We start from the raw sequence: 16,463 nt of genomic DNA on the forward strand, positions 1-16,463 counted from the left end.
CCTCAACATGGTACCACGTCTTATAGAAATACGCATGAGCAAGCAATAGCGCGATCTAGGGGACTCTTGGCGCCATCTGTTTTGAGTTTTTTGGAACTAAGTTAATTTAACCAAATTTACGCATTTTCACCCCCTTACAACCCCTTTTTCCAGTTAAAAAGTAGCCTATGTCGTTTCTCAAGCTTTAGACTATCTGTGTACAAAATTTCATTACAATCGGTTCAGTAGTTTTGGCGCTGTTGTTTTTGAATTTGATGTCTAAGTTGGTAGGTGAGTTATTAGTTAATAACGTGTATAACAATCGAAAGAATCGAAAAAATTATCTTAATATGGTACCACCTCTTATAGAAATACGCATGAGCAAGCAATAGCGCGATCTAGGGGACTCTTGGCGCCATCTGTTTTAAGTTTTTGGAACTAAGTTAATTTGACCAAATTTACGCGTGAAAATTCACAGGCTTTAGACTATCTGTGTACAAAATTTCATTACTATCGGTTCAGTAGTTTTGGCGTGAAAGCGAGACAGACAGACAGACAGACAGAGATACTTTCGCATTTATAATATTAGTATAGATAATATTCTAACGTATTAAAAACTATAAACAAAAACATACTAACTAATAAGTATGATTAGTTCTATGTTACAATAAAGTAAAAAATAAAACGCCATCTGTTGAATCGTATTAGAACTAAAATGTTCATTGCATCGATATATTTCTGGATTTTTTATAATATTATACATAAAATATGTTTAAGATTTTTGAAATTTTATTTTAATACACATCCAATACCCAGGAACATTGAAAACTTTTTGTTCCGCCTGCGGGACTCGAACCCAGGACCCCCGGGATGAGCGCTGGCCACGCGCAATGCGAATTCATTTTCATCGATATTTTCATGGAAATAAGATATTTTCCTACATCAAAATGTAGCCTATGTCCTTTCTCAGACTCTAGAATAACTGTGTACAAAATTTCATTGCAATCGGTTCAGTAGTTTTGGCGTGAAAGCAAGACAGACAGACAGACAGACAGACAGACAGACAGACAGAGATACTTTCGCATTTATAATATTAGTATGGATTGTCGATATATATGTATAATAGTAGGTATTATAAACCTGAAGAGTATGTTTGCTTGAACGCGTCAATCTCAGGAACTACAGGTCCGATTTAAAAACTTATCTCAGTGTTAGATAGATCATTTACCGAGTTAGACTATAGGCTATATTATATTATCACGCTAAGACTAATACGACCGAAGAAAGTCAGGAAAATGTGGGAAAAACGGGGGAAATATTTTTTATGGGAAAATGTACGGTTTCTGTAAAATTCCTAATTTACGCGGGCGAAGCCGCGCGGGACATCTAGTTTTTTTTATAATATCAGCTTGCTTCACACCACGTCAGTCTGGCCCCATAATGAGTTCCTGAAAGACTTGTGTTAGGCATACCAGGCAATGGAAATAGAAAAAATACTATACATATATTTTTAAATTTTTATAATAATATGATACACTTATTTACATATTACACAACCATGAACCAGGATTCGAATTCGGGATTCGAACCCGCGGTCCTGGCTTGAGCTACTACGTGCTCAACCACTGCACCACAGAGGTCATATTCATCTTTATTGCACCGTAGGTAGCCCGGGTAATATTATAAAGGCTCACTCACTCACTCCGCTGGCTCAGCGACCCAAAGTGGATCTTGGCCTCCGAAATGAGCTTCCGCCATTGAGCCCTGTCCTGCGCTACCTCCTGCCAGTTACTGACTTGAAGGTCACGCAGGTCAGACTCAACAGCATCTCTCCGGCGATACCTGGGGCGTCCAACAGGACGACGGCCTATTGGATGGCCCTTATACGCTCTTTTTACCCCGCGATCCTCTCCCATTCTTTCCACGTGGCCCAGCCAACGGAGTCGGTGAGCCTTTGTTTCTCCGATTATATTGGGTTGGGCCACCAGTTCTTCAATTTCGGCATTCTTCCGGATTCGCCAACAGCCGTCATTTGTTTTGGCTGGGCCCAGGATTTTTCTGAGCACTTTCCTTTCAGCGACTAGAAGTTTTTTCTCCTCCTTTTGTGTCAGCGTCCAAGCCTCACAGCCATACATTAGTATAGGCCGAATAATCGTATTATAGATTCGGATTTTTGTATTTTTGCTGAGACTTGAACACGAGCACCTTGTGAAGAGCTGCGCTGCATCGCAGGGCATTTTTAACGCGAATGTCAATTTCGTCCTCTCGACTGTTGGTATCAGTCACAGTACACCCGAGGTACTTAAATTTGTGTACACCTTTATACGTTGTATCTCCAACATGTAGGTCTTCGCAAGGTGTACGCGTGTTTTTGTAGCGTCTCATGTGGAGATACTCCGTTTTATCGTGGCTGATCCTGAGCCCTACCTTTTTCGCTTCAGTCTCCAAAGTTGTGATGGTCTCTATGACTTCTCCACGAGTTTCACCTAACAGGGCTAGTTCGTCTGCATACCCTATCACTTTATGCCTTCCATCTAGCTCCACGCCAAGTTCTAGGATTAAAACCTTTCTCAGAACGTATTCTAGCATCAGATTAAAGAGCATAGGTGACAAGGCATCCCCCTGTTTTAGACCAGTTGCGACTGTGAAGTCGTCCGTCAGTTCACCTCCAACCTTTACGCGCAGGCTACACTCCAATGTCGCAACTCTAATCATCGTGACTATTTTGTCCGGGATATTGAAATATCTCAAAATGGAATACAGGGCATTTCTGTTAATACTATCATAGGCTTTGGTGAAGTCCACAAACAATGAGTGGACCCCTTGGGCGTACTCCCATCTCTTTTCCATCACCTGCTTCAGTAAGAAGATTTGGTCAATTGTACTTCGGTTTCGGCGGAATCCACACTGATAATCACTAAGGATTTTTTCCGCGTAAGGTTCCAGCCTTTTAAGAAGCACATAAGACAAGATCTTGTAAGCTGTTAGAAGCAGAGTAATCCCCCGGTAGTTAGTGCACTTCTTTTTGCAGCCTTTCTTATGGATTGGACAAATGATGCCTGTATTCCATTCCAAGGGCTGACGTTCTTTCTCCCATATCTTAACAAGCAGTTCATATAACTTCGACTATACCACCCCTCCACTGTATTTCCATATCTCTCCAGGTATGCCATCGATTCCAGGAGATTTATTGTTTTTTAGCCTCATGATGGCCTCCTGCACTTCCTTACAAGACAGGGCTTCTGTTGTGTCAGGACTCTCTTCTGAGGTATGACAAATGATAGATTCTTGTGAAGTTCAGTTCAGTTCAGCAGTTGCATGAAATACTCTCGCCAAGTGAATTTTATTTTTTCCGCATTTTCATTTATTAAGTTGCCATCTTCATCAAGGAGAGATTGGGTAGTTGGCTGGTACCCTTTTTTAAACGTCCTTACCTCCTGATAAAATTTACGTGTCTCGTTAGCTTTTAAAATTGTCTCCATGTTTCGCACTATTGCATCCAAATGCTGCCTTTTGGCTGTTCTTATGACGTTTCTTGCTGTATTATAAAGGCTAAGTATATTTATTACAAAAGTTAATAGGATACACCAGGGGCTAGAGAAATGAAAAAAAAGCTGTGTCCCTTACCTCAAGCCTATACCGCAGAACGCGATAAAGACAACTGCAGAAAATCCAGAAAATCAACGATTCGTTGTCCCCTGATTCCTTCTTCAAAACTTAACCGATTTAAGTACTTTTTACATTAAAGATTAAAAAAAGGCTTGAGCTGTGTTCCTATGTTTTGCTTTTTTTGTATAATCTAGCCAAATCTGTTTTCTGGACGTTTGAACACAGCGGAAAGTCTGGCCATTTTTTTTGGGTTTTTGAACGTTCATATCTTATTTAATAATTAAATTATGAAGAAAAAGAAAACATAGGGACATTGTATTAGTGGCCGTAGATATTCAGGAAAAAAATTATAACTCTACAAGCATTATCCACGGAGGAAACAGGGGTTTTAGACAAAAATTTATCTTATAGATAAAAACGAATTTTAAATTTTGTTAGTCTCACTATAAGTCGAGAACGGCTAAGCCGATTAGGCTAATATACGTTTTGAAATATTCGTGGAAGATCAGGGAAGATTTATATTTGGAAGAAAGTGAAACGAAGTTCGCCCGGTCATCTAGAAGTTAATATAATAGTTTAAAAACTAAAAAAACACGCTTTTGGCACGCACAAAAAAAAATACTAAATTGAAATAGCCAATCCGCCATCTTGGATGGTCACACTGTTGGATTTAAGTCACGTGACAACTTTTTTCATATTCCTAACAGCAAGCCCTTTCATTTGATACACCCATATCATTAGGATGCATTTCAAATAGCCTGCCCGCCATCTTGGGGTGGCCGCCATATTGGAATTGTAATGACGTTTCTTAGCTTATCGTGTATTGTCATTAGAACTCAGAGCGTGTGCAAAATTGTATCCTAATCGAAGACCGGGAAGTGGTTCAAATGAAGAATAAAAGATTTTCTTACATACATAGTTACAAGTGAAATTCTGCTATAATCTATATGATCTAGAATAGGTAGTACCTACTACCTACATCTATAGCAAAGTCTGAAAGCAAATACCAATCATGAGAAACGCTTAAAGGATAAGGCCACAATCTCAGTATTCCATCAAAACAAAATACACAGATCTAAGTTTGACCCAAGTTTACTGAGTTGATACTTAGTTGATTCTATTATACAGACTGCATTAAACCTACCAGCCAACATTTTTGCAGGGCTTGGGTTAGTGGGGGGACGGGGGGGGGGGGGGGGGGGACGCGTAGTGTCCATTAAGGCGCTGTGGTTGTTGCAACTACGTAAAATGGGTTTTTTAAAACATGTTTTTAGTAAAGGAAATGTCATTAATGAAGTATGAAATAAGTACCGTTTTATAATTGAGAAAAAGACAATGCTATCATCACATGTAAGAAAAAAAAAACCCAGAGCGAACAGATACAGGATGTAGCTCAGAATTTCAGTGATATTAAATGAAATAATTCTGTATATATTTCATGGCTCGAGCATGCGCGGCGCGGCTCGTGGTAGCACGCGCCGTGAGAACGCAACCACGCCACCACTTCCTTAGGGCGCGAGGCTCGACCTGGCGCGTGATATTAAGCGCGCCTGCTCGAGCTAGCCCGAGCCACCCCTTCACACGGCGCGTGGCTCGAGCGGGCGCGGCGCGGCTTGCAATAATACGCGCCGTGAGAAGGCACCATTAATTGTGATCTGTCAGCTGGGTTTGACGTAACGCAACCAAACTGCTTAGGTCCCCGATTTGCATAGGAATCAACTTCTCTCATAGCACAAGGCGCGCTGATAATATGAATGTTACTTTAATGTCCTTAACGTCGATATTCGTACTGACAGACATCGACCTGCTAATTTTAGGGACTACTGGGCCTTAATTATTGTAATGTTTTTTAAGAAAACTTTCGGAATCTATTTCTGCACATTTTAGTGCTGATATTAAAAAAGAAAAAATACGTCTAAGTATTTTTTCTTTTTCATGTCAGTACTAAAATGTGCAGAAATAGCTTCATTCATCAAAAAGTATCCTAATATAATGTCCTTTACCGGGAAACAAAGTATCTTCATACCAAATTTCAGCAAAAGCGGTTGGGGCTTGAAGAGGTAACAGACAGACAGACAGCCACACCTTCGCATGTATAATATTTTCAAAAATCAAAATCAAAATTGTTTTATTTCTGAATTAATGTTTTCAGAATGTCCTACATGATGCCTACCACCGGTTTTTTTAGTTGTTATTAGTATGTTTTATTAAATCGACAGTTTGTGAAATTATCACAAATTTATACAATAAAAACAACATTTACGGTTAAAGTTTTAAGTGACAACGCATTATATATATTTTAGGAACATGCTTGTTCGTAAAGATTTAAGTAGTTTTGAAGAATTATTTAATAATACAAGAAAGCCAGCTATAACTATAAACAAGGCATAAACCTAAAAGTTGAAAAGAAAACTTTGACTTTACAAAATACATCAGCTCTTTTGTATTTTTATCCTCCAATAAAGTAATAGCACGTTAGCCCTAGAACAATTTTTTTGTGATTACTGACAAGCAAATTTTTTGTGAGCAGCTACATTTTGATAAGACAAACAACATATTTTTTATTTTCGAAAAATCTCGAAAGTGGTAGCTAACAGAGATAGAAAGGATTTCATACTTTGACTTGATGGTCCTAAAATATGGATTATTTTATTTGTAGGACAAGGTTACTTTTAAATTATATAACTATTAACCTACCAATATACAAAATATCAGCTGGTTAGGGTTCCGTTTTAGGGTTCTGTAATCAACAAAACTTGGTTGACTACTGTACCCTAAAATGGAACCCTAACCAGCTGATATGGTGGCCTCCACAAGATGGCGGACAGGCTCTTTGAAATGCACCCCTATGATATGGGTATCAAACGAAAGGGTTTGCTGTCAGAAATACTAAAAAATAGTCACGCGATTTAAGAAATCCAACATGGCGGACATCCAAGACGGTGGATTGGCTTAGTGCGTGCTAAAAGCGTGTTTTTTTTTAACTATTAATTATTAAGTTTTAAGTTCTTAAAAGTTTTGTGGGTATAATTTTCTGTATTATTAACGCCTTGTACTAACTACAAATACTACGCTTTACAGATATTTAATATTACTATAAGAAAAGCTCTGTCTAAGCATTGATCGCCACCAAAGAAGGTGCCCCAAAGTCTTATACATAAATAATTACGCCGCCAAGATAATATTATGCGGATGAAGAGGAACATAATACATTTGAGGTCAGACTGACACAGTAATAACTCCAACATATTTTACATGTCGCTGTCGACTCAAAACGTTATTTTTATATATGATAATAAATAAATAGTGCACCAAGTTTTAGTTCGATTATAAACAGATTTATTTTTCAATCGAATTTCAATGGGTCTTGAAAAATGACCTTTATGTCATCTTAATAACACCTTTAATCCATAATAACATCTGAACTTCTCTTTCAGCGCGACAACAGCGATGCAGTGCAGTTGACGATCAAGTCGGCGACACGCACCGCGCACGGCCGCTACACGTGCGAAGTGTCAGCTGATGCCCCATCCTTCCTAACAGCACAGGTCCACGGCTCCATGTATGTTGTTGGTAAGTATTCTTCTTGTGGCACTCGGGGGCCGCGGTAAAGCTGTTTCATAGCATATTTTATGAACTTATGCAATTGTAAGTCCCAGCCGTCTAGTCGCATGCACACAAACACTGAGCCGAAGTCATGCGGTGTTGCCAGACTTGCATTCCCCTAACCGCACCGCTGTGCCAGTAGGAGTGGGGGTGTTAGGTTTTTTTCGTTACGGAATTTCTTGATTCGGTTGCAATACCATGCAATAGCTCAAAAGGACATTTTTATAACATTTTTTGAACCGAATTAATACAAAAACAAAACATGATTTACAGTGTTCTAGAAAAATATATTGTGGCAGAAGTAAACTCGGTTTATAACATAAAATCCAAAATTGTGACAATGATGTTGTGGTGACAAAACCGTTTTGTCTCCCTTCGCGCCTAAATGTCTCTGATTTTTTAATTTTGAAAAGAATTCACAAATTTTTAATGTCTTCGAAATAAACGTAAAATTGATGACGATTTAATATATTTGGCTGGGTAAATGACATCCGTATTCCACTTACGGCCGTTCCCAATATTCAATCTATCTCTGGTTTGACATACAACCGATCGCAGCTAACATTGAATTGACATAAAATATATTATGTCTCTACTCTCTAATGTCTAACGGCCGTTCCCAATATTTGATCTATCTCTGGTTTTGCCCTACTAGAGATAGGAATAGCTCACATAACAGCCATTCCCAATATTTGATCTATCTCTAGTTTTGCCCTACTAGAGATGTGTAGGGAAGGTACCATAAAAAAAAATATTTTTTTAAGATTTCATGTACCATTTTGTCGGCATCATTAAAATGTGCTATGTAGGTCCTATAGTCTCTGAGCAAAACCGCAGAAAGACGGACAGACGTACAGACGGACGGGCAGACCGAAACTATAAGGATTCCTTGGTGACTACGGAACCCTAAAAACCAAAATTGCACATCCATCTATAAGTGCATACTTAGGTTATGTCAACTGATACTTTAAGTGCTTTAGGTCAAATAACTCGGTCACTTACTGTATAATGACCCGTAAGTTCTAAGTACCCTTCAGAATAAAGAGCCCTCAATAGTTCAGGTGATCCTGACATGACTTTAATATATTTTATGAAGTAGCATTTAATATTATAAAATAGAGCAGCCATTATACTCTCGCTTCCTTAAAGCAATACGCCTTTTTAAAGGAGAGACTAGAGAGTAGGAAATACAATACACATATTATGCTACATAATAAGCTACTGATTGTGCATTTAAAATATCGCGATAAATAGATTTGCTTATGTTTAATCTATTCCCAGTTTCTGGGTTTTAACCGGAGTTTATCTATTCAGTAACGCTTTTGATTGGCTAGCGTCAAAAAAATAACCAATCAACAACGCTAATGAAAAAATAAATTCCTATTGAAAATCTCAGAAATCGAGCACTAATATTCTTAATTGATACGTATTTGGATATTTTATCATACAGGGGCTTTTTATTTCGCCTGCAACCGTCAAGAGGTCGACTAACTCAAAAAATAAAACATCGTCCTTATCTCTTCACATTCACGCCCGTCTTTCATAATATGCCAGGCGAAAAAGACGACGCGGAATCATCGCCAAGTTCGATTTTTCTTAATAACTCGATAAATATACAACATTTTAAAAATCCGCCAGGTCAGTGTCTCAATGATATAAAATTTTATACAATGTGTTAAAATATGCACGGTTATGGCAATATATTATAAAAAATTCGTGAAAATTAGATGCATTTTTGTGATTTTTTTCTATCGAGAAAATTTTAAGATATCGTGTTTTTGCTCAGATCAAATTCTTGGAAATATAATGTAGTACCTTTATATAGAAAATCAAACAATTCGGGGCTTATTTTCTATTATAAAAATGAATTATAAAATCGTACATTTTGGGTTAGTCGTTAAGGTGACGTTCCAAACTCGCGGCAAGCGAGCCATGCCGCCGCTGCTTTGTAGTGGGGTAGAGCAAAATGAAGTTATAGCTGTTTTAGTCGTTAAAATAAAGAAGGAAATTGAATATTAGGGAGGGATTAGGGAATTATAGGAAGTTATTTGTTAAAATGTTTGTAAAAATTTCATGTGTTGTATTTGTATTTGAATATTTTAATCGACAATTAACTTTACTCGAATTCACGACTAAATATAACACAATTTCGCTAAATTGTGTTATATTTAGTCCTAAATTCGAGTAAAGTTAATGTACTTTTGTACATATGATTGTGAATCACGATAACTACATTAGCTTTGTTCATAGTTTCCTAATTATGATATAAAGCAAAAGTTTTCCACCCATTGTAATGTTATTGTATTGTTTCGAATGAATGGGCTCGCTCTTGCGGTTTCATGTAGGTAATTGTTGTTTATTTCGGTTAACGTAGTAATAAACTCTTAAGTTCATTTAGATTTTCTATGAGCTTTTAAATATACTAGAGATCGCCCCATGGTCGAAATTCGACCTTAGTTTCAACGACATTAGGATTACTACCGATATTTCGTAAAAAAATATTGACTTTATCATATTTTTTTCAACTCTTGGTCTCTGGGACTCAGGCTCTGATCTCAGACTGGCCGTGTAAAGCATTGTCTTATAGTATCTAAGATTCAACAAAAAAAACTATACTTAATCCATTTTCAATTTGTCACCTTTTTGTCAACAGACTTCAACGATAAATAAAAGAGTATAATTCGTATGTATAGGCTTGTAACTCAAAAATCTGTCATTTTTCCTAGTGTGTGTGTTGTTGTGTGTGTAATGTTTTATTTGTTAAAAAAATGTATGATAAAAGCATAATTTCAAAATAATATTAGCTTGATGCACTCCTTCACTATATAAACTATAACTGTGCAAAATTTTATTCACCTACGTTTCCTCATTTTTCGTCAAAAGGGATACAAAGTTTTTGGCTCACGTATTAATATATAGATTATCGTATACTTAAATCGAAAAAATCGTATTCTTACTCATTTTTTAGGAAACAAAGGGGTGTTATACCTCTATTACGTTCGATAATTTTGTGTGTGTGGGTTTGTCTATATATCTATAGCATCATTGCATCCCAACCGGCCAACTTTCCTTAATTCTTTTAAAAATTTAAAAACAATTAATTTCATTTTTTTCAAAATTCATAACATAATATCATCATCGGCTCGTTAATTGCTGCAAAATTGTGTTATTTGTTTATAATTCCTCAATAAAATTAATTTATAATTATTACGATTGAAAATCATATTATTCGTTTAGTTGATAAACGTAATGTAATTATTCACTACAACATCAGTGTTTATTGATAGTAACATGCTAATTGCTAAGTTCGCGTTTGTCACGACATAAATTTGAAACACGTTATATTAATTCCACATGTTAGACCCCGTCCCCATCAAACACGGCGCGGCGTCGTCAACGTGCCACGACACGACGCCGCACCGTATCACGGTGCCGCGAAAGGTGTACCGCGCGCCCCTACCACAGAATAGATAATAGTACAAGTACCCCTACCAGGGTGAAACCACAGATTACTACCAATGATAATCTATGAAAAACTCAAAGCAGATATCGCTGCTTTGGAATAATAGCGTATTATTACCAAATACTACAAAATTGAGTTTTCAACACCATTCAACGTAAAATGATCTGTTTTGTATACTCAGTAAAGCTCGTATTTCAATTACAAATTTTTACGGCCGTGGCGCCACCAAAACACTGTATCGTTTTGGTAAATTTTGGCCTTATTTTATTGTAGACAGCTTTGTATCGCAAGTTGCAACTTGCCTTTAGCAGAGAACTCTAGGTTGGTTTTCTGGAATATGGTGATCTTACAAAATAATACAAATTTACTGCATTATTTCGAGATGTAGGTACTATAGTATCAAAAAGTCTACAAAAACTTTCAGACACTTCTCATAAACAAAGTATCATTTGGGATTAGTACGATATTGTACAAAAAGTAAGTATCACTTAAATGTACTGAAATTAGTTATTACTGTTTATAACAAAAGATGGAGTCGATAGTATTTATACAATCAAAATTATAACGTTTTTATAGATAAATTATATTGTGATACTGTAAGTGTTCTGTTAAAAATATGTTGCATTACGGATTGGCTTCAAGTTAAAGTTTTTAATTTTAATGATATCTATTTTTTTTCAGGTTAGTTTTAGATATGGACGTCTTATATTTTGGAAACGAACCTTTTTGCGAAAACCAAGGCTTGAATATATAATATTTACCTAAAAATTAGTGTAATGTTAATTAAAATTTTAAAATTATTTTATATTAATTGCTATTGTAAAATATTTTACGCCCATTTATGAAATGGTGCGTGATTGAAGTGTTAGCCACACTATATGTATTAGTTGTAACTTGTGACCTAATTTAACTTTATTACATTTTAATTTTTAATTAAAATAATATTAATAATATTAATTAATATAAATAAAATAAAACCTTCTTATTTTGGAATAAAACATTACAAAATGCCGGTATTTATTACGTCAATTAAGCATATTTTTTTATTAAGAATTATTGCAACTGAGAAATCGACAGAAAATATAAAGTTATTCTTCATTATAAATAATAATATTATGAGGACACAAAAAACGTAAAATACTTCGGAAAAAACAGTTCACTTCAACAAGACTATGGCTGCAACAGTGCTATTAGGCCTGGAGATGGTGACACAAAATTCTTGGTCATTTGTACCAGGCTGGTGGTTCCACAGAGGTATAATTATTACGTAAAGGCAAAAAGGAAAATGATGGACATAGCGCTCGCACTGGCAGCACAAACGCGTGGGCGTTAATCGAAATTCGAACGTGTCGGATAAATAACGAGTGTCGAACGATTTGTTCCACAAAAATGCTTGTATTTTCAGATAGTCGAAAAAAACTAAGTAGGTACGCGGTAGCGTAATGCCATACTTCTCAAGTGTGGCTTACAGCCTGCCATACCGACGCGAATACATTCATTTTAATAAAAAAAATATTGAACCATTTGTACCAGGCAAATTTTTGCATAGCTGCTAATCATCGCCATACTTTTCCAGCAGGTCCCAATGGCCGCCATACCACTGCAAAGGTGTAATTTTTTTTTTCGCCAAACGATTTGTACCACCCTGAAACTTTTTTTTAAGCGTTTGGGCTGCTAGCGCGAGCGCTGTGACCATCATTTTCCTTTTTGCCTATACGTAATGATACCCCTGTAGCCTGGTACAAATGACCAAGAATTTTGTGTCACCATATCCAGGCAAATGATTGCTCGCCAACCAAATTTCCCTTTTCAAAGGCACTGGGTTGAGGTAGCACTGGGCATAAAATAAAATATATCATGTGCCTACGCCCTACTCATATACAGGATGTAACAAATCCATACAAATCACAAAAAGATTGCTTTACTACAGTTAACTCTATGTAAGGAACACATACAGCCCCTAAAGTATTATCACTTAGTTTTGTAACACTCTGTATACTAAAAATATTGACGTAGATTAAGTAATTGATTGTTACTAACACATTTACTAATATTTTTATGGGCCTGACGTAAGCCTGAAATAAACCTATTTTATTCATTCATGCCGCGGCCACATCATCAAAAATCTGCTGGCTGATGCATATTTATTATTTGTTGCCGTTTTATTTTAACATGATCGTCACTCAAATCTTTTTGATTTGGGGGATGAATGGAGTCAAACTTTCAAGCCATTGCATCCGTTGTGGATGGTTCAAACATTTTTTTTTCCGAGTGAAATAACTACTTTTCAAAATACAGATTTTTTTATGTCCGTACGTTTGCCCAAGCTCAGCCAATCTTGCAACATGTCAGCCTACTCAGAATGAACAGAGGGCCTAGAAAAGCAGTAAGCGATTATCGTAAACGCCAACTCCACAAAATGTATGGGATTTGACATTAGTATTCGCTAGCGAAGCGATGACTTATGTCAAATCGCATACATTTTGTTAGCGTTTACGATAATCGCTTGCCACTTGTCTACTAGGGCAGGTCGTCTAGGACCATTCGTATGCGGATTTCCTTACGATGTTTATTACGGTACGTTCACCGTACGAGTATCCGTATTATGCACTTGAGATCTGATATTATCACATTGGTACACGCCTCCACACTCCACAGGGTATCGAACCTTCTGAGTGCGAACCAAAGCTCTACCCTCTAGGCTACGGAAACTCTTAATTTGAAAAAATCATAAGGAAATCGTAATGAAAATTCCTGACAAAATTGGAAAACTCAAATATAATTAAAATATGATATTAGCAAGGCCAATGGTAATTAGGAGTAGATCATAAGTATTAATTATTCAAATATTATGTAAAATTCTATATACTCTGTGTACCTCAAGGATATAATATTTTTTTTTAAATGGCCCCTATCTGGGACCTTTTGTTTGCCCTATACATTATACAGGGCAATTACTGCATGGTTTTGCCAGGTTACATTATTGTGATTTAATTTTAATTACATTTATTTTTACATTTAATATTTCTTGTTATTACATTTCATAATTAATTCTAATTTTCATATTTGATACAGTTTCAGCCACGTGTATCCGATTAGACGCTGTTTTATTACATTTTAATTTTTACAAAATTACAATGTTATACAATAAGTGATTTCCATATTCAAAATAGTGCCATTATCTTTCATCTTGCCTTTTTTATGCCGATATATGTATATAGAGAGAATACTAAGTATATTAATTAATAATAAAATACAATAATATTAATTACAACATTGAATTATAAAATAATTGCTACAGTGCATACATTGATACGACTACAGTAACACAATACAATAACAATAAAATGAAATTTAAATGCAATTACGTTTGTCACATTTGCTGAACAAATGCATACAAAGTTTTATTTTGTGTAATCATTATACAGTTACAAATTTGTTATTTTTTAATACATATAATATATACAATTATTATTATACAAACATAGCACACAAAACACCTTACACATATAAAACATTAGCTGCAATTAAAATATTTGTATTTGGTTTATCAAATACAGACATACTTTTCTGCGGTTTTTTTTTAATACTTATATAAAGAACTATTATTTAATAAATATTCAATAACGCTTTTACGCACACTACACAAATAGCAGACATTTTTTAATATTTATTTATAAGTAATTTAAGATTTTATACATATGTTTTATTAATTTATTATTTATTAAATATAATTCCTTACATTCACATTACCTCGGCTTAAACAAGGATATAATTTGTAAGCTCTTGAAGAAGTAACTAAAACATTGCAATAACATTTAAATAGACTTCGAACTTCGCTCTAGAATTAGATAATGAATAATTAAATCTTTATGTGTTGGAATTTGGAAGTTAAAGAAATTAATTGCCTCAATTGAAATTTAACATTTTAAGTAGATATAATATCCCACCAAAAACACACCTGTTAAAATGTCCTAAAAAAGAGTTGAAATCCAGCGCCAAGTTTAGATGCACTTCGTCGATCGTTATCATCTTCATCATACTTCTAATTTGAACTTGGCGGGTTTTCGTGCTATACTTAACACTTGATTAATTTAAGCGTGATGTTTAAGCGTGATGAGAACAGACTGGTAGACACATGTACAGTGTAAACTCTATACAATTGCAATTAAACCTTCCTGTCAAATTTTAATATATTTATCCTTGATAAAAATTAAAATACAAGTATTTTTTCTTTTATAGTCACTCAGTACTAAAATGTTGAGAAATAGCTTCCGCAAGTTATCCTAAACAACACTACAATTAATGGACACGACGCGTCGGCCGCGCGTGACGTGCCCCCGCGCGCGCGCCTCATCCCGCGTAACCCCCTCTCATTCCCCCGCGCCGCGAGTGACCGTTCTGCAAGGATTTTAAATGGGATAAAATATGTCATTGAAAAAAAGATAACACCCAATTTTTTTGGGTAAATGGACTAAGCCCTGGAAAAAAATTGGCAGGAAGGTTTAATTGCATCCTGTATAACGTCCCTGAAGGGACCGTGCATTTTATGACGTTATAGAGAGTTGTCGTTAAATGGAGAGTTGTAAAATCAAAGAATTTCCGTCAAACAGTGATTTTTTTTCGCTAACCGTATTTACTGTTTGGAAGTTTATGAGCAACTGAGAATATGATAACGTTTAGATACTTTTTATAATCAAAAACAGTCTATACGTAAAAGCAATCCCAATTTGTAAACAAAAGAACGAATTTCTTAAAAAGTTCGGTATGCACGATGCCGAAAGTCAATTTCATTGAGGGCTAGGATAGTAAAGCGACAAAAAAACACAGGTGCGCAGTTTTTACTAACATTAGTAACTTAAAAGGTACTTTTTATTACTCAATCGTTGTGATTTTGTCGTTATTGAGAGTGGGAGGGATGCTATACAGATTGTATCATTGTATGGTAGACAAGCAAAACCAACCAAAGTCGATTTCGTCGCTTTAGACATAGCAAAAGGAGCGGAAGTAAATTATCTGCATACAAAGGCACCGCGCGCGGCTTGTATGTGTGCGCCATAGTACCAATGCGTCGCCACGTACGGCACACAACAAAATCTCGGCGGTTCCAGCCTTTAAAACTCGCCGAGATTTTGTTGTGTGCCGTACGTGGCGACGACACAGAATATATATTATGGCGACGCATTGGTACTACGGCGCACACATACAAGCCTCGCGCGGTGCCTTTGTATGAAGATAACTTACTTCCCCTCCTTTTACTATGCTTTAGAGAGTTTGTCGATAGAGTGACGTTACATGGAATTTACACTGTAGAATATTAGTTCGGATATCTTATGACACTTTGATAATAGCTGTAGCTGGTTAACTTATATTTTCGTTCAACGCCCGCGTTTGGAAATGAAATCGTTGGCTGCTGCACTAATTTATGATATAAATGGTAGTAACGATCTGTCCGAATCTATTTCGATATCTGTGCAAAATGTGAACTGGATTCCACGTTACTCTGTGTATAACATTCGTTTAAAAATGAAATTAATGTCAGCGTGTTTTCTCGAAAAGAAAAGAACTCTACGATTTTGCGAAACTTCTCGGAACTTTATGTAATACGTTTACTAAGTTTTACAACTCTTTAACTTCAGTGTTAATAATTCAATTTTCAGTACATCTAACTGTCTATTTATATAATTATTGAACTCGGCTTAAAACATTTGGGTCGATTTGAACGGAAGAATAACTTTCATCCACCGATAGAATATTCTATTTTATTGCAATTACCCCTTGGGAACCCTTAAAACGAAGGTACCGG

The 16,463-nt window shown here is 35.9% G+C and overlaps 1 protein-coding gene across 1 annotated transcript in view; it reads left to right on the top strand.

Annotated features, from left to right (window-relative positions):
* Positions 1 to 16,463, top strand: part of LOC121737844 — a 166,810-nt gene that overhangs the window by 90,197 nt on the left and 60,150 nt on the right. Inside the window, exon 3 of the mRNA XM_042129578.1 lies at positions 7,026 to 7,161. Coding sequence (XP_041985512.1) covers positions 7,026 to 7,161 — 136 coding nt within the window. The remainder of the gene's footprint in view (positions 1 to 7,025; positions 7,162 to 16,463) is intronic.

This window comes from Aricia agestis, chromosome 2, assembly GCF_905147365.1.
Source record: "Aricia agestis chromosome 2, ilAriAges1.1, whole genome shotgun sequence".
NCBI lineage: Eukaryota > Metazoa > Arthropoda > Insecta > Lepidoptera > Lycaenidae > Aricia > Aricia agestis.